Genomic DNA, 18,193 nt, shown 5'->3' with positions numbered 1-18,193 from the left:
TTCTCTCGACACTGATCAATGCGCACTCGGATCGCTGGGCGGACTTCCTCCAAGCCGGCTCGCTTTTTCAAGTCTAAATAAAGGGAACCAGATGGGAGAAAAAAAGCGCCCATTCCACCTTCGCCGCCGCCCCGCCCGCCATCCCTGCCTTTGCTTCGCCCGCCTGGCGCTCTAATAGAGCGCAGCTCAGGGCATAACGCCCCCCTACATACCCACACGAAAATGAAAATCAATGTTTTTTTTAAAAAAAACAAAAAGTTGCACCTGCTGCTATTACAAAAAGAACCCCCAAAAGGCAAAGAGGAAGCAGCAGCCCCGTTCCTAACTGGCACCCGCTCCCCGCGGCCGCCGGGCCCGGAATCTCAGCGCCTCCCGAAGAGCCATGCGCCTGGCGCTATTTATAGCCGGGGGCCGTCTCGGACTGTACCACCGCTGCTCGCCGGGGCCGCCGACGGGGGAGGCGCGGCGGGGCCGGCGCCGCCCCACGCCACCCTGCTCCCGGCCGCCGCCCGCCGCCGCGCTGAGCCCCCCCGCCTAAATCTTGCCCTCCCGGCCCCGCGCCCCCCTCTTCCGCGCGCGCACACTCGCCGCCCCCACCCCTGGTCTGACTGGGAACTTGAACCGGTCCAGCCTGTTTAAACGCAAAGGACAGAGATCCTGTCTGTTCAATGTAAAAAAAAAAAAAAAAAAAAAAAAAATCTGATCAGACCGAAAGAGAGAGAGAGAGAGAGAGGGAGAGAGGGAGAGAGAGAGAAGAGAGGGAGGGGGGGGGGGGGGAGAGGAGAGAGAGCGCGAGCGCGAGCGAGCGAGAGAAGAGAGGAGAAAGAGAGAGCAGAGAGCGAGAGGAGAGCGAGGTGTAGAGAAACCGAGGGGGAGAGAACCCGAGTGTGTGTATGCGTGTGCGTGTGTGAGCGCGAGCGAGCTTGCGAGGGAGAGGAGAGAGAGAGTGCGAGCAAGAAAGAATAAAAGGAAAGAAGATTTTCTCTATGTATATAAAGATGGCCACGTTAGCAAACGGACAGGCTGACAACGCGAGCCTCAGTACCAACGGGCTCGGCAGCAGCCCGGGCAGCGCCGGGCATATGAACGGATTAAGCCACAGCCCGGGGAACCCGTCGACCATTCCCATGAAGGACCACGATGCCATCAAGCTGTTCATTGGGCAGATCCCCCGCAACCTGGATGAGAAGGACCTCAAGCCCCTCTTCGAGGAGTTCGGCAAGATCTACGAGCTTACGGTTCTGAAGGACAGGTTCACAGGCATGCACAAAGGTGAGTGCACCTTTCGTTCCCAACTTTGCCGGTGAGAAGGAGCGGGCGGGCGGGCCGATCGGCCGGCGACGAACGAGCGAGCGGGAGACGGCGCGAGAGGGAGCCTCGGGCGGACGCCGAGGAGGGAGGCGCTCAGGCAGCAGAGACCGGGACTGGGGTGCGTGGGGAGCTGTTCGCCGGGGCAAGGCTGGGTTTTGGGCAAAAAGCTGACAGACGCGGTTTCGTGGGGAGAGAAGCAGGAGCAGGAGAAGAAGAGAGAGAGAGAGAGAGAGGATCGAGGGGAAACGGGGCTTGGATTTTTGGGTACAGCGACTTGAAAGATTGGGATGGGGACGTCTGCACCGGCCGAGCCCGGGACGCTGAGCAGACTGGCGGGCTCTCAGCCGGCCGGGGACCAAGGGTGCTGTCCATCGCCGTGGTGCTGAAATACTAAGCGGAGATGGTTTTCTCCTTCTCCGCTTGGGGCCAGAGTAGCAGGAGCGCAGCCGTCTAAAAAGAAGAGAGGTGACAAATTCAAAGATATATTTTTATTTCGCTATCAATTTAACAGTAAACTCTCCCTGTTGAGCTGTGTGCCTGAATAATCCGGTTGTGGTGCGAGTGTTGGAGGAGGGGGTGGGGGGGGGGGGTGTTAGTTGTTTGAAGGAAAGGGGGACAAAACCTAAGGTAAGAATTAGCAAAGAACCAGCCATCCCCTGGGTGGAGTGGGGGGGGTCAGGGAAGCCTGGATGATCCCCTCCTCCAGAAAGCAGGGCTTCCAGAAAAAAAAATCTGTGTGTGAAAGATATGCATTTTGGAGGGTGTATCCTAAATTATCCCAAACTCACCATGCAGAGAGGTTTATAGTACATCGTTTCTTTCCCTTGAAGCAATCATTACTAGTGAGTGCTTGGAGGAGGGGGAAACAGAATGATCAAAGAATTAAAACCCAGCAACTTTTTAGGAAAGTGGTCATGGGAATTGTCTGCAACCTGCCTGTTTTCTCCTTGTTTTATTATCTTTAAGGCAGAGCCCCAAACGTGTTCAGTTGTAGAACGTGTGTGGGTGGCTGGTGGGTGACGAAATTAGCCCAGTGCTTGCTCCCTAACAGTAATGTATAGGATGTGCAGCGGGAATTAATCGGGGCTGGAGCTGTGTAGGCAAGTTAAATGCTTTCTGAGAGAGATTGATCGTCAGTCAGAGAAGGAACACTGGGCTAAGGAAGTTGTAAGGGATGTGTATGGACGTTCCGTTTTTAATAAACAGTAGTGTGGAGAGCTGCTGAAGATGCTGTGTTAGAGCTGGTGGTTTTAAAGATGAAAACACACACACGCACATGCACACCTACCCACACACAGAGGGCAGCCTCATCCTTGGCCACAAATGGGCTATGAACAGAGCTGATCCTCCGGCACATTAGGTGCAGAGCGCGGAGCTGTCTGGTTCTCTAAGCAGCAGTGGTTTTCACTATCACAGCCTCCCTCCTTCTTCAGCCCTCCCTTCATGCGAATACTAAGCAGAGCTCCGAACTCTTCATAGTTGGAGTCCCAGAGAGCAGTTTTTATTGGCTTTAGCATCTTCCAGCTTGCCTGCTGAGGAGTAAATCTTAAAGTTAATGGCATGTTGAGTAGCACAAAAACATAGCAGAATGGAAATATACTGGGTTTGCTGGAGTGGGGTGAGGGTGGGAGCTGTAATGGAGAGAGAAACCAACCTTTATTCAATATGGAGAAAATGTCTGTTCAGAAGAGAAACTGGAAAGGTGGAATGGGGAGGCAGTCTTCGAAATAATATCTGTTTCCCCCTTTTTCACCCTCCTTCTCAAGTCAACCATATCTCTGTAGTTTTTCCCTTTCCAATCAAGCTCCCTAGAAGCTAATCAAGGTTTGTATTAAACCTTTGTCATTTTAATATGTCCCCAGATTTTAAAATAGCAATAATGAAAATTAAAAAGGAGAGGTAGGGAAATACTTTGCCCATCTTAATGATAGGTTCTTGTGGGGATTTGAGATTTTAAAGTTTAAAAAAATCAGAATCCACTAGAGGCAAAAAGACAGCTGTGAAGAACTGAGCTTCCTATGAGATCTGGGTTGGAGGACTTTATTTGCTTCTTTATTCCAAATGAAGATAATCTTAAACAATATTCCTTGGTTTCTTCTCACGACCCCTTGCTAGTATCATCACTCTGTTTCTGATGTTTTGGGGGCTCCCTTTTACTATAGCAAAGATGTAGAATTATCATCATTTGCATCAGCAAGGTAGAGAAGGTTAAGATATAGTTGCATCATATGTATCATATCATATATATACATACACATATCTGGCCAGGATTCCTATGACAAGCAAAACTTCATTTTCTAAATAATTCCTCCTCTAAACTGGCTCAGTCAGGGGCAGACAGGCCCGTTGGCTTTGGAATGCTGGGTGCTTCATTGTCGAAGCTCACCCTTCAGAGCCTGAGCATATATTTTTTCCTATGAAACTTCCTGCCTCTCCATCCCTCAGATTTTTATAGGCAAGGTTGGCCCACAATGTCCCTAACAGTGCTTGGAAGCTCTGAGAGAGCTGAATAAATGAGACAGTTTCCGAGGCCTGGTTTATTCAGTCCTAGAAGAGTTTGAACTCCTCCTTCAGTGATACAGACTGATTTATTAGCTAATCCTGATAAAATAAGCTTCCGGCCACCTTAAAAAAATAACTTGCTTGCCATTGGTGATTAATTACTGTTAAGTCAAAAGCATGATGAGGCTTGAAGAATGAGGGTTGCATTTGGCTTCTAGATTTCCCCCAAGTCTAAATTATAACATGAGGCTAGCGATAGAAACGTGCCTTTGTTAAGCCTGGTTTCAGGGTATATTTGTGGCTTTTTCTTTCCCCTTCTTGAATTTCTAACTTCTAATGAATCATACTGGGATAAAATTGAGAGACATGACAGGATACTGGCCTTCATTGTGGATGGAATATGTATGCTATTGGTTAAAAGAAGAAGAAGAAAAAAAATAAGTAAAAATTAAATTAAGTACATGAGATTTCAGGTGGGTATCCATTTGTTGGCCACCTGCCATTTCTGGTAACTAAAGAAGGAAAGAGTTCTAAGGGTTAATGGAATACCTGCCATGCGTAGAGTGAACCTTAAAAGGCAATTACTCCAGTCAAATTGGGAGTCTGGAGGAGGGAGTAGGTGTGTGTTGTGGAGCAAACCCAGCCGTATCCGAGGAAGGCTGTTGGGCTGGGGAGGCAGCAAATAGCAGTTGTGGACTGGGGTGATTACCGTAAAGGTAAATTCACCCCCTGGAGACCAGAAGGCAAATGGGCAGAGGGAGATCTGGGTGCTAGGCAGAGAGAGAAAGAAAGGAAAAAGCCCAGAACAATTTGAAGAAACAACACCTAAGGAAGAAAACCCAGTTTAATGCAAACTCTCCCGGCTAACTCAGAGTCTCCTTTTCTCCCCCATTAGAAGCACTTCGAGAAAGATTGTTTTTCCAGGCTCCAAAGAAAAAGACACTGTGCTATTGATTAAAGAAGAGAGAGGCAAACTCCCAGGGTGTCAGCAGAAGTGAACTGAGGACGAATTTTGCCCCTTCTTATAGAATTTTTCTCCCTTGGAGAAGGAAACAGGTCATCCACTAGTCTAATTCTTCCCTTCTCTCACTTTTTATTTATTTCTATTTTATTCCTTGTATTTCCTGGAAAACAAAGGCAGTGACTGAAAATACATACACACACACACAGAGTCATGACTGCTAACACACACACACATACACAGTTAGTGGATCACACATGAACAAGCCACAATCCATTCATAACTTTGGTCTTATCTAGCAGGATAGGAGGCAGCAAAGACTGAGTTACTGGGAGACATAAAGACTAGTGCTCTCTGGATAGCCATATTATAATGCATTATCTTTGAAGTCATTTAAGTCCAATTTAAGTGGTATTTAGTATAATATTTATGAATTAATGTGATCTAAGCATAGGGCTGTCCCCAAAGGTTTAAACAGCCTTTACTACTGATATGTGCTTGTTCCCGGAGCCTGTGATGCATTTTAATCTAAACAGCTAAGTCCTCATCACAGTCCCTCTTGTTAACCAGTCAGAACAGATCTGTGGCCTGGATAACCTCTCTGCATTGAGATTTTCCCCTGCTGCATGGAGGAAAATCTACTCTAGTGGCAGCCCGGGGGCTCCCAACCCAGGAGCCACAGCTTCAGGGACTTCGGCCCCTCATACTTTCATACTACATCCAGAGGGAGGGTGGGGACAGAGTAATGGAACCTTCTGTGCATTGAGCTCTGAAGAGTATATCATTTTGAAATATACTCATCATCAGATGCACAACCTCTCATTTCAACGGTATCTGAGTAGTAAATTCCTCAAGCCCCTTGATTTGGGGTACAGCTGGGAGAAGGGGAAAGGGCAAGGGTTATGATTATGTTTGGGTGATTTGTGACCATCTTCATAAAATTATGTCTGGTATTTTTGTGTAAGAGGTAACAATTCTCAAAATATCAAGTTTCTGCCACTTGACTTTAGCTGAAAGAGCTCATTGGGTTTTTTTGTTTTTTTGTCTTTTTTTTTTTTTCCTGAGATAGGTGAATTAAAGCTAGTGAGGTTCTATCTGATTTCTGTTTTCAAATGAGTCTAAGACACAGGGAAGCTGAAGTATCAGCATGGGCATCAGCTCAAGTAAGATGAACTTTTAAAAACTACTTCGAAAAATAAAAATTCAGTTCTGTCCAGGGATAAACACTAGCAGAATGGCTGGACACACACCTATAGCTTTTAAAAGAAAGATTTGCCTTGTGAGACAGAGATGTGGAAAATGAGATAGCTATAATAAGAAGAAAAACATTTAAAAATAAGTTTCACTGAAGAAAATTAGCAATAATAATTGTTGCAAAGTTAAAATAAACCTAAACAACTGCCCCCATTAAAAAAAAAAAAAAAAAAAAAAAAAAACTCCAAATTCCAGATGTTGATAAGTATTCTATTTAGGAGCAAAGAAAAAAACTATTGGGAAATGATTAGTTTATTTAAGACGCTGGTGGTTATTTGCTGGTTGTGCATGGTTTCATTTATCTTTTAAACAGACTTCCCGAGAATCGACACACACATACACACACACACCACACACAGAGGTAAATTAATATGCACATGTGCACGTATATGCATCCATGTGCAAGCATGACTAAGCGCATCCCACACATATGGGAACCAGGGCTGGCCTAGATTTTACTGCAATACAACAGGGAGATGTTAACACTCTTTCTCCCCCACCCTGCCCCACTCAGCTTTAATGGGGAATTCTAGATTGGGTTGAAAGAACCCCCTTGGCATACTTTCACTCTCTCCACCTGCTCCAGTTGGCTGATGTTTGTGACTTCTCAAACAAAAAAACAAAATAAAACAAAAAGAAAAGCTTTTCTTGAATGAAGTCATAGCTTAAAAACAACCCAAAGGAAAACAATTACAAAAATGTATGCCATAGATATGCAAACGTCCCCTCAGTTCATGCGTATGTAAAGCTGATTGCTGGGGGACTTTCCTGATACCCAGTGATCTCACCACTCTCCGGTGACTCGAGCAAAGGCCATCGCTGTCATTATTATTATTATCATCGTCATCCTCATTATTATAATTTATAGACCAGGATGGGAGAGGAGCTTCTGAGTGATGCCTGAGGAGATATCCAAAACACCCACTCTTTGGTTGAGAAAAGAGCTGGTCTCACTTGCCTCTGATGGATTTAGGAAAAATACTGCACAACTCACACCTTCCAAGTCACCAGAGGGTGGTCAGTTTCCAAACTGACCCAGGAATGGATCTCAGTATAGAAGATTTGGAATGAGTACTCTGTAGAGGAGAGGAAGATGCAGTAGAGAATGAGGCCCAACATCGTAGGCAGAAAAAAGGAAAACCGAAAGTTGGAAGGCCAAAATGCCAGCCGGAAGCTGGGATCACTGGTTGACAGTGGCTGAAACTGCAGCAGCTTCTGAACTTGGAAGGGAAATCCCATGTGACATGCTGAGAGAAGAGCTCGAGGGTGTGAAAATCTGTGTGTGTCTCTGGGTACTGGAGGGTAGGGGGAGGGAAGATGCTGCAGCCTGCGTGGGTGTTGGTGTGAGTGCATGCGTGTGTGTGTGTGTGTGTGTGTGTGTGTGTGTGTGTGTGTGTGCAGGGAAGACATGACAAATTCAAGTATCGTGGAGATGATGTTAGGGGTAGTTTCATCTTGCAAGGCTATACGTGTGATCAGGGAGATGGTTGATGGAGAAAAGAGGAGAATGACGCTGTCCTTGTGATTATGTACACGCTCCACCTCGGAACTCGCGGCTTGGATTTGTCAATGATCTAAGTTCCAGTGCGGAGGCGTGCTCTTGTTCATCTGCCTGAGAGCCCCACTCAGAAGTCCAGGTTGGGGAGAGGGTTCATCTCCCCCCACGCATCACTCTTCAAAGGCTTGCCCACTTCTGCTCACCTATTGACTCATTTTAGAAATGACCTTCCATCCAAGATCTGAGTGGCCAGCCCCAGAGCCCAGCTCTCTGCAGAGATCATTCCCTCCACTCACTGCGTTCCCTACCCCACCTGCTGCCACTTGGCGTCCCTGTCCAACTTTTCTTTTGTAGTGCTTTCACACACACACACACATACACACACATACACACACAGGGGAGTTGACCAAGTCAGTCCAGCTAGGCCCTGGCAAGCAAAAGGCTGCATTAGCCTGAATGCACACAAGGGTGGCAGGGACCTGGTGGCCCGCCTTTTGGGCTCTCTACAAGGAAATCACATCCTCTTCCTTTACTTTCACCTTTTCTGCAGCCCCTCAAATACACATGAATCACAGAAAGCATCTAATTCTGCCCAAATAGCCTAGGGAAGGGGAACAGAGCCCCCAGCTTAGTAGGAGCCCTTTTATCATGCTCTTCCACCTCCCTCTTTTCTTTTTTCTCCTTACTATTTAAGATGCCCTCGAAAACCCACCATAGGTCTGAAGAGAAAGATACATGTTCCACTTGGCAACGTGAGGGTATGGTTAAAGATGCCAGGGCAAGAGGGCAATGACGGGGTAGAAACGGTGGCAGAGGAATTCCCAGAGTTGATGTGCTTGCCCTAAGGGCTTCCTCCATCTCCACTCATCCAGTTTCCAGTGGCCCCTGGATGGGTATAAAGCCAAAGCCACAGCTCTGCCCACAGAAACCAACAAAGCAGCCAGGTGGGCAGCCCCAGGGTAATTGCCCTCCTTTCTGTGTCCCTCCGGGAGCAGAAGGGGATGTGTTCAGGACCAAGGAGTCACAGGGCTGCTCCGCTTCCACTCGCTCCACCTTTGGTTTCCCTTATCCTCCCTTGTATCTCCCCTCCAGCATAAGCTGACTGACACTCAAACAAAGCAATTCCCAGCAGCTCAGCTCAGGAACAAATCCTACGTGGCCATCTGCAAGATGTAAATAAATGGGTGCCCTCGTGGAGACAGACATAGTTCTGGTTCCGTGAGGATGGAACAGCCAAAAATATTGATCAAAGCTCAGGAAAGAAAAAAAATTGATAATGAGCTGGCCTCCAACAAGAGTTTAAGTGACGGAGACTTCTGAAGGCCGGCTCTGGACAGCGCATAAACTGACCACGATGTTACTTTATTGCAATACACTCTGCTTTAATTAATTAATCACCTTTGTTAAGAGCTGCTCCAGATCAAAGGTTTCTGGATACTTCGCAGATCTTACTAACAAAGCCCCCATGCATTAGGCTATCCTACTGCTCACGGTGAGGCAAGCAACCTTCCTTCCCATTTTCTTTCCTCTTAGCTGTGGCTTCTTCCTCTCTGTTAATGATGAATGGATCTTACCGCACAGCCGCTCTGTCCTAGGATGGGGATGGTGAGGGGTGTTGCCCGCTGAGGGCATGGGGCTTCCTCTCAGCAGCTGTTTCTAAAATTACACGACTAAGACTTGGTTCACCTTCAAATCTATCTGGCTGAAATGGGGAGTGTCAATAGAATAAAAACAGAGCTCATGGAAATGCAAGAGATGTGTGTATGTGTGTATGTGTGTGTGCGTGGGTGTTTGTGTGTGTAGGCACGTGCACAAGCAAGTATGTGCACATCCACATAAATATTATGGGATCGATACATTTCACATCCACTGCCCATACCTCTTAACTTCTCCCTCCTGTCTCTTGAGCACCTGTGCTACTGTCGTATTTCACTCTGAGAAATGCTCGGAGCTGAAGCGTGCATAGATGATGCTATATTGAACCAAGCCATTGTTTGGATTCGGTTACGGAGTCCGGGTGCGTGTTGAAGGATGGTCCTCGCCTGGCATAGGTGGTGCCTAAAGAATCTACTTCTCAAGATATGACAGGAACCTCACTCTCCAGAGTCCCCAAAACCTACAAACTGACAGGTGACTTACTTGAAAGCAACCCTTGGAGTCATTCTAGGCAGATTTGAATGCCATACGTGGCTGTTTGTTCATTATTCTAATTTAATGATGCAGTCACACCTAATTAATCCATGTCTGGTTTATTCATACACTAAGTCTGAGGATCCAAAAGATCTCTCTAGCTAGCTGGCTTCCCTTTACAGGGGCGAGTGAGGGGGCTCCCCCGACAAGCGAGGGCGTCCGGGTCCAAACAGGAACGGATCACCGTAGACAGATTTGATGAAGGCACTGTCCCTGACACCACTGTCCAGCCACGAAGGAATGACAGCAATTACAGAGATGACAGCAATCAGAGACTAGCGATGAGATCTGTGTGTCTGTGTGCACACACGTGAGCACACAATGCGTGCATTCTACCAGGGCAACCTTCAAATAGGCAACGGGCCACACCCCCAGTGTGTACAAAACAACAAGGCCTTATGGACTGTCAAGCATTCCTATGACTGGGAGTTTCAGTGCAGAAGGTTGTGAGGCTGAGCTGAGTCAAACTCCCCTCTCTGGCCTGGAGAAAGCCGAATGCATTGCTGCCACTGCACACATAAAGAGACTGAGGCTGGGAGCAGCAAAGTCCAGTCTTCAGCGTGGCCCTCAGCGGACCTCCCCATAGCTGCTTCTGGCCATACTGCTCCCAGTGAGTGCTGCCTCTTGCCTGGCAGGTACACCGAAAAGAACGCTTTCCCTCATCCGGCCTCTGCTTTCCAGCGGGGTGAGGTAGAGGAGAGGTGTTCTCTGAACAGGAAAAGAAAGAAATAGGATCCCCTAACCATTATCCACCCAACATATCCACATCTTTCTGTCAAATCAATACTTGGCTTGGCTTGGTCTCACCGGATGGGGCACAGAGAGCATCCTTGCACCCGCCGTGTGAAGAGGACTACCTCTGAGGGGTGGTGTGAGCCTGAAGCAGCATCCCCAGTTACATGGCTGGATACTGGCCTCGGGAGGATGTCAGTGTGCACCCTTTGCAGCTTAAAGGTCCCAGGAAGAAAGGCACCCAATCCCATCAATCATGTGACTGGGTTCTTGAGAGCAGCGGAGCCAGGGTCTTGTCTTGCCAGCCTTGTTGGTCAGGTTGGTATGGTCTGGACTGTAGAAGGCCACTGCTCACTCAGGCTCACCTCCAGGCACAGTGAGCAGGAAGGAAAGGGAAGGCCATGTGTCCTTGGCCTTGGAATTTTTGTCTGGCATGTCCCTGGCCTCTCATGGCCTTGCCCACTGGAGCCCAGCTCAGGCTGTTCCTGGTCCTCCTTGGCCACGCTGGGCAGCAGATGATCAGGTGTTCTGAGGGAGAAGTGGACAGCAGAGACTCCAGTGGCCGAGGGCTTGGCAGAGAGAGACGGAACAGAGCCGACAATTTGGATCATTTCTCTTCTCTGTTCCCAGAGCCTGTGCAGGCAGCTGGAAGGGAGACTGCCTTAGAGGCCAGGTCTCCTGGTGGGGTGATGATGGATGATAGGAAAGGAACTGCTAAGGTGCAGGGGAGATGCCTTTGATGTAAAGGAAGGAGAGGAAATGGTCCCTGTGGCTGGGGTGGGAGCACTTGGGCCTCAGCAGACAGGCCACCTGCCTCCCCCTCCTGGCCTCAGGCACACTCAGAGTCCCACCAGACACTTACACCCAGCCCTTGGGACCAAGGGCCTTGGCCAGTCTCTGTTCCCTCCCCTGTGCTAATGGCCCAGCCTTGTTAGCTGAGGCTACCTTGGACAGTTCCCAGATCTCTGGACTTGCCCACCACCAGGGCCCAGACTAGGCGTGGCCACAGAGGAGTTTGGAGAGGGCGTACCCTCCTCGCCCGCCCACAGAGCCACACCGCCTCCTCGGCCCCAAAGGCCTGGGTCTAAGGAACTCTAGGAGAACAGCCCAAAGCCCAGAGGCTAGGACCCTCCTGTAGACCCTTTCCCTACCTTAGGGAGGGGCCCCCAAACTGTGCATTTGGAGGGGCTCCCCTCTCCTCCAGCGGTCACCTGCCCTCTGACCATGAGAGGGAGAACTTCCTACTCTCAAGCAGAGCCCCTGAAGCCGAGGCACCGCTCCTGCCGCGGTCCTGGCTCGGGGTCCAAGCCTCTCCCGCACACCACTCCTTACCCCTACAGGACAAGGGGGGCACTCCTCTTAGACGTGGGAGCCCCATGCAGGAGTCGGCTGCGTGGGACCCTGAGCCCAAGTCTGGGGCACCAGCAAAACAGCACCAACATGAAACAAGAGAGGAGACTCAGAAAATCCAGAAAGTATGGTAGTTCAGTATGCATGTGCGTTTGGTTTCATTTCAAAAAATGAATAATTCGTGTACGGTTTAGTAGGGATTTTATTCTTCATTCCCTATGTTGCGGCACCAGAATCTTTTCCATACTTAGGGGTCTGACGTGGGTCCAACTCCAAACTGTTATATCCCTCAGCTTTTGCAAAGGACTCTCCAAATGCCCCAGAAGACACAAACGCACACTCAGCCCTGTGCCTGACAACCCGGGCCTGGGTTAGTGATCATTTGGCACACCTGCCACCCAGGCCCAGCTGAGACCCCAGGGCACCAGCTCTAGGGCACCAGAGTTCCGTGGGCCATTGGAGTGAGAGGCACAGAGCAGGAGAGCCACCACTGGCTTATTTCCAGGCTTCATTTTCTCTTGCAGTTTTTAAAACTCTTTTTCTTGAAAACTGAGACCTCCGCTTTGCTCTCATCTTGATTATTTCAATAAGTAAATTATTAGATTTATTTTAGAGTCAATTCTGTTGTTATTGTGTTGGGCAGGTTTGAAAATCCACTGGAATGAGAAGTAAAGGGTGAGGCCTGGGGCTGGAAGGGACAAGGCAGCCAAACAGGTCCCCAGAGAGAGGAGAGGAATGCAGATAACCGGGCGGGCGGTGTCTCAGCGGGGAAAGCGTGCCCGAAGGCGGCGGTGAGCGGACTCCACAGACCAGGTCACAGTGGCAGGCCGCTGGACGGGAGGAGAGAGACAGGAGCAGACGCCCAAGTAGTGGCCACAGAGCTGGAGCTGGGGGTGCCAGACTCCTGCTCCCTTCTGTGCGAGACCCCCGCTCTGTGGCTCACACTGTCTCCAAAGCCTTGGTTTGTTTCTCCTGAGTTTCTCAAGTTTCTCAGCAAAACATTAACCCTGAGTGTTCTGACTTACGTCAGCTGAGCCAGGCTGGTCCACAGCAGAGGCCACAGAGCCGGGAGGAGAGGGTCCCCCAAGTCTGGCAGAGGCAGGAGAATCCGGCTGGGGCAAGGGCAGGGGAGTCATCGACCCAGCTGCAGTCTGCATCTAGGGCACACCAGCCCCGTGCGGAGAGCAGGGTCCCATGCCTACCCCCACGGGGCAGGGCAGCCTTCTGCAAAGCAGAGAGCAAGTGCAGCATTCCTATCTGACGGGGGAGACCCTCAGGGAAGACCAGGGTGGGGTGGGGCACAAACACACCTCCCTCAAGAAGGCAGATTCCTGTGTGACTCAGGTGCCCTGAGGGTCACGTTCTCTCCTCAGAAGGTGGGAACCCACCATCACCACCGAGAATAACTGGGTGTGCTAGGAAACAGCAAACCCACAAATATAAGACTACCCAATGCGAATGTCCTGTGTGGGGAATGAAGGACCCTCCCCGCAAAGAGGAGTAATCAGAAAGGGGTACCAGCTTCCGGCCCAAGGGGCTTGGCCCCAGGCTCCCAGGTAGAGAGGGTGGCAGAAGCCCGGCTGGGACATGGGAACAAGGCAGAGCAGAGCCCAGAGGCCAGCTTGCTGCCGACCTGCTTGTTTTGTTTCGTTTTGTTCCATTATGTTTCGTTTTTGTCCCACTGCAGTAAAGTCTCGTTCTCAGGCTGGTGGATAAAGGAATTTCTCACTTTGAATAAATCTCGACCTACCACCGGCCCGGCTGAGAGAGAAGAGTTGGGGGCAGGGGTAGGTGGGTGGGTTGCAGATATGTCTGAGGAAGGTGGTGACACACATAGGACCTGCAAGGACAGGCCTCACCTTCTTTGGGGCTGCAGTGTCCTTCAGCTGTCCGAATGGCAGCCCACTTGGGCTGAGAAATTACTCATGGAATATTTCAACCCGTGCCCATGTTCCCCGTCACCTAGTCAGGCATCCAGACTGTCCCCAAAGCTTACTCAGCTGAACATCCCGAGCAGTAAACTGGGGGTTTCTAGAAGTGGAAATCTCCCCCGGCCCTCTGCCCTTCCTCTGTGCTGGCCCCCAGTTCAGGAGTGGCTGCAGGAAGCCAGGCAGTGGGTAAAGCCCGGAACAGCATTTCCTGGGGTGACACTGGTCTTGTGGCTGGAAGAATCTTGGCAGATCCCAGGAAGAACCACTCCCAATGTGGACAGCACACCCGGGCAAGGGTGCCAGGCTCCCTGGGCAGCCTATTTACTGCATGGGAGCAATTGGGGTGCTTCCTCCATCTCTGGGAGAGAAACTCAGCCCAGAGGAGCAGGAAGAGATGAGGTGACCCTTAGGGCCCCGAACACAGGAGTGTTTGTGGCCGACTCTTTAGGGGAAGGAAAACTCCCCTCGTTCAGGCCTTCCACAGAGCGTGACCCCGCGGCATCTCCTGACCCCTGGGATTTCTCGGGGGGAAGCAGAACTGGGCTCCGTCAGAGAGCTGGAGTCCTCCAGTGCCCCCCGCCCCGCCTACTCTACACTCCCCCGACACCCCCAGGCCCCAAACCCCAAGCCCCAGGGCTCTCAGGGCACAACGGTCCCCAACCCAAATGACCTCCCTTTCCTATCCCTTCCAAGTCCTGCCCCTTGCTGATCTGACAAATCAAACTGGGCAGATGCGTCCCTAGCGGCTAATGGACATTAATGAGTTACCGTCACTGGTGACATGTGCCTCGTACAGGGACCTTTTAGAGCCCAGGCCATAACCCAAAGAAACATCTCTCATGGGGGGATTTCTGGCACAAGCCAAGTCAGAGGGAGAGGCCGTGAGGCTGGGAGGCCTCTGGCTGCTGCCTGGGCACGGGCCTGCCTGGCCTAAAGCTGTGTGGCCAGGACATGGACCACCCCCTCCCACGCCACAGGACCAGATGAAGCAGGCAGCGGAGGGGCTCAGACCCTGCCTGTCTCCCGGCGCACCCAGGAGGCTGCCAAGTCAGAGGTCTAATCAAATATTAAACACAGTCAGTAAACTTAAACCAGCACCGTATCTGAAGCGCCGAGTCCCTTCCTGAGAGCAGCCCAGCTCCAGCTCAGGGACGTTGCCAGCTCAACTTTGCCTGGGTGCAGGGCTGGGGGCTTCTGGGCCCATGCCCCACTGTGGGCAGGAAAAGGGGAGACACACAGGGACCATGGCAGGGACGGAGGCTCATGGTTTTTCTCCTCCATTCTGTTATTCATTTCCTCTGATTTTTATCTAATCTCTCCTGATTGTCCTGGTGAAACTTAATAGACAAAGTGAATTTTTATTACATCATCAATATAATCTCCAGCTAATCAGCAGACTCGGGGGCCACCGCAAGCCCTATAGCTCCTCATCTGGCTTCATAAATAGTAGGAACAATCACTGCCAAGCGTGACTCCTCCACCTCCTCCCAAGAGGCTTTCTCCCCACTGCTCCCCTTTCCCAGACCTATTCTTGGGGTTTCTGCCTTCCCACGGATCCCCCCCACCCAGTGGGCCACATTGCCGGTCGATGGAGATATCTTCCCCATTCGTATTTTTAGTTTTCTCCCTCCCAGCTTCAGCTGTTAAAATCACAAATCTGGGGCTCGTGTTTTGAATGCCAAAATAGCCTAATGTCGACTGATTTTGATTCTACTTTCCTCTGTGCTCGGAATATGATATGTCATAAGATATTACATAATCCGATAGATCAAAGTATATACTCTAAATCACATTATATACCAAATTAAGTCATATATTTTACCGTACCTGTATAACCTATATACCAAAGGTGTTTTGGTCATTTAAAGTCAGATCTTGTATCTTATAGACTGTATCATAGATGTTAAATTATATATTTCATTTATATTATAGTATGCCTTTCATTTACATAGCATTTTAATCTGTAAAGTGCTTTCTTGTCTATTACCTCTTTCATCCCTATTGCAAGCAGGTACAGTTGATGCCTTTTTTATAAAGAAAAATGGAAAAGGGATCATGAAGGAAAATTACAACCTGGTCAAATCCTGCCAGGATACAGCAGAACGGCTCAGGCTCAGAACAGATGCTGGCGAGCCAGGGAAGGGGCCTGGGCGAACCAGAGGGGGCAGAGGCCTGGCCGATGGCCAAGTAGGCAGATTCCTAGGGCCTGGCCTGGGCAGCCCCTGGCCAAAGGGCAGCGATGATTTAAGGAATGTATGATTGGTTTGTTTGTTTCCCCACCAACCTGCCCAAAGTTAAAGGTGAAACTGAGTGTATCTTCTTGGGAGGCTGAGCCCATTCATTAACTCAGGGTGTCTGCTCCCCTGCTCTCTGGGACCACACCACTCTGCTCTGCAGTGGTTTGGATTTGGGGAAACCAGCAATCATCACTTAGAGTCAAATCCTATAAATAAGGTGGGTGACAAGGCTATTGAATCTGACCTTGGGTGTCCACACCCCCGACTGTTTGAGGGAAGGGGGAATCAGCTCCCTGCAGGCAGATCAGAGCCAACTCTGGGAGGCGCCGGGCACCCTTCTGATTTCTGTGCAAAAGTCTGCTTGTTCACATCTGTCCAGTAGATGAGCTGCATGCGTCAGAGAGTCTCGGGAAAGCTCCTTCTCTTTGGGCCTGACAGGGCAAGGGAGGCCTGGATCCTCAGAGGGGCCCCTGGGAGCAGGCAGTGTTTGGCGCTCTGGACACTGCCTGCTTGCAGAGGTGGCTGGTGCACCAGGGATGGAGCTGGACGCCGGTCCTCGCCCTGCCCGGCCCTCTGGCTCAGAGTCTCAGCTTTCTCCTCTCTCGAATCACGGCCGTGACCCCTGCTCACCCCACCTCTTAGGGTCATTGTGAGGATGGAATGAGCTAAAAGGAGGGAAAACGAGGTGTAAAAGTTAAAATCTCCAGGGTCATTGTCATGTATTAGGTGCCAGCACCCCCATCAGAACAGAGAGCTCTGAAAGTCCTGCTCACTCAGAAACAGGATGCTCGGGCTGACATCAGGATGGACGGTGAGGGAATATTGACAAAGCACCTACTACACGGCGTACACGTAGGACTCTTGCTTATTTTATCTCATCACATCCTCGTGACAAAACTGCGACAGAGATGTCACCGTGCCCCTTTGAATGCCACAGGAACGGAAGCTTGAAGAGCAGGAACTCGACGGAGCTTACGCGCTATGGAGACGCAGAGCCAGAATTTGCAACCAAATGTGTCATGTTCTCAAGCCCCCCACATTTCCATGACTGCAGCTCCCCTTATGGAAGTAAATAAAAAGATCACCTCTTCCATCGCCGTCATTTTACAGATGGGGATACTGAAGCCCTGTGACATTAAAAGCTAACGTTTTCTTAAATCATCCCACACCATATTTTACAGAGGTTCTGAAAACACACACATACACACACACACACACACACAAGTACATATACACATTACAGACACACAGAGATAACTCACATAAACACACCCTCTTACAGATACACATATACACAGACACACACACATGTATAGACACACGAAGAAATATATACTCACAGACACACATAGGAACACACTCACATAAGGACACTCAGATACCCACATACACGAGCACACACACCCAAAAATATAGATATAACACACACACATAAACACATTTCACAGACACACACGTATAGAAACATACCGAGTCACACATAGACACGCACAGAAATGCACACATAGACGTACACACACAGACATAGATGCCTATACTCACACAGAAGCACACACTCACACACCAGACCTCAACAAGGCTTAATTAACCATAAGGCCACAGGCACAATTTAGCCCCATAACTCTTTAGCAGGAGAAGCAAAACCAGCTGGTTTAGAGAAAGGGATGACAAGAGCCCAGCTTGGAGGCAAGGAGGGAGCCCAGTGGCCCCCTCAGCTCACCTTTCAGCCTTAGGCCAGGGGCCAAAAGTCATCTTGCCAGCGCCTGTGTGGCACAGGAGCCCCGTAAAGGTAAAGGCCAAATCCTCATTAGAAATCAACAAATCAACAGAAGGCATTTGCTGAGAATGCTCCCTCTGCAATTGCTCTTCCGCATCCACCCCCAGGATCCTGGCCAAGTTTCTGCTCAACTGACCAAGACCAAAGGAAGGTCCTGGAGAAATTTGGGGCCGGCCTTCCAAGGACCCCCCAGCCCTGTTCATCTGCCCTGGGTAGGTCTAGTACAGGTAAAGCCAGGCCTGTGACCAGAAGAGGCACCTCCAGGAAAGAGTGACGGGAAGGGATGAGACGACAGGTGTAGGTTTGCAGCCCATCTGTCCTGGAGGCCAGCACTCGGGCTGCCTCCTCTGTGGCTCCTAGCGATGAGGAAGGATGTCTTCCCACATCGAACCTCTGCTGTCCACCCAGACCTGCTCCTGGCCTGCAGGGCTCCTGTCGGTCTATGGGACC

General features: G+C 50.0%; 1 protein-coding gene across 14 annotated transcripts in view; it reads left to right on the top strand.

The window, feature by feature from the left end:
• The first annotated feature begins 986 nt into the window (after positions 1 to 986).
• Positions 987 to 18,193, top strand: part of CELF4 (CUGBP Elav-like family member 4) — a 296,959-nt gene continuing 279,752 nt past the window's right edge. For all 14 annotated transcript variants that reach the window (XM_059894980.1, XM_059894978.1, XM_059894976.1 and 11 more), the window contains exon 1: positions 987 to 1,272. In XM_059894980.1, coding sequence (XP_059750963.1) covers positions 987 to 1,272 — 286 coding nt within the window. The remainder of the gene's footprint in view (positions 1,273 to 18,193) is intronic.

The sequence above is a fragment of the Balaenoptera ricei genome, chromosome 14 (assembly GCF_028023285.1).
Source record: "Balaenoptera ricei isolate mBalRic1 chromosome 14, mBalRic1.hap2, whole genome shotgun sequence".
In the NCBI taxonomy this organism is placed as follows: Eukaryota; Metazoa; Chordata; class Mammalia; order Artiodactyla; family Balaenopteridae; genus Balaenoptera; species Balaenoptera ricei.
Note: the sequence above shows the minus strand (reverse complement) of the source record. Positions and strands in the feature narration are given on the sequence as shown.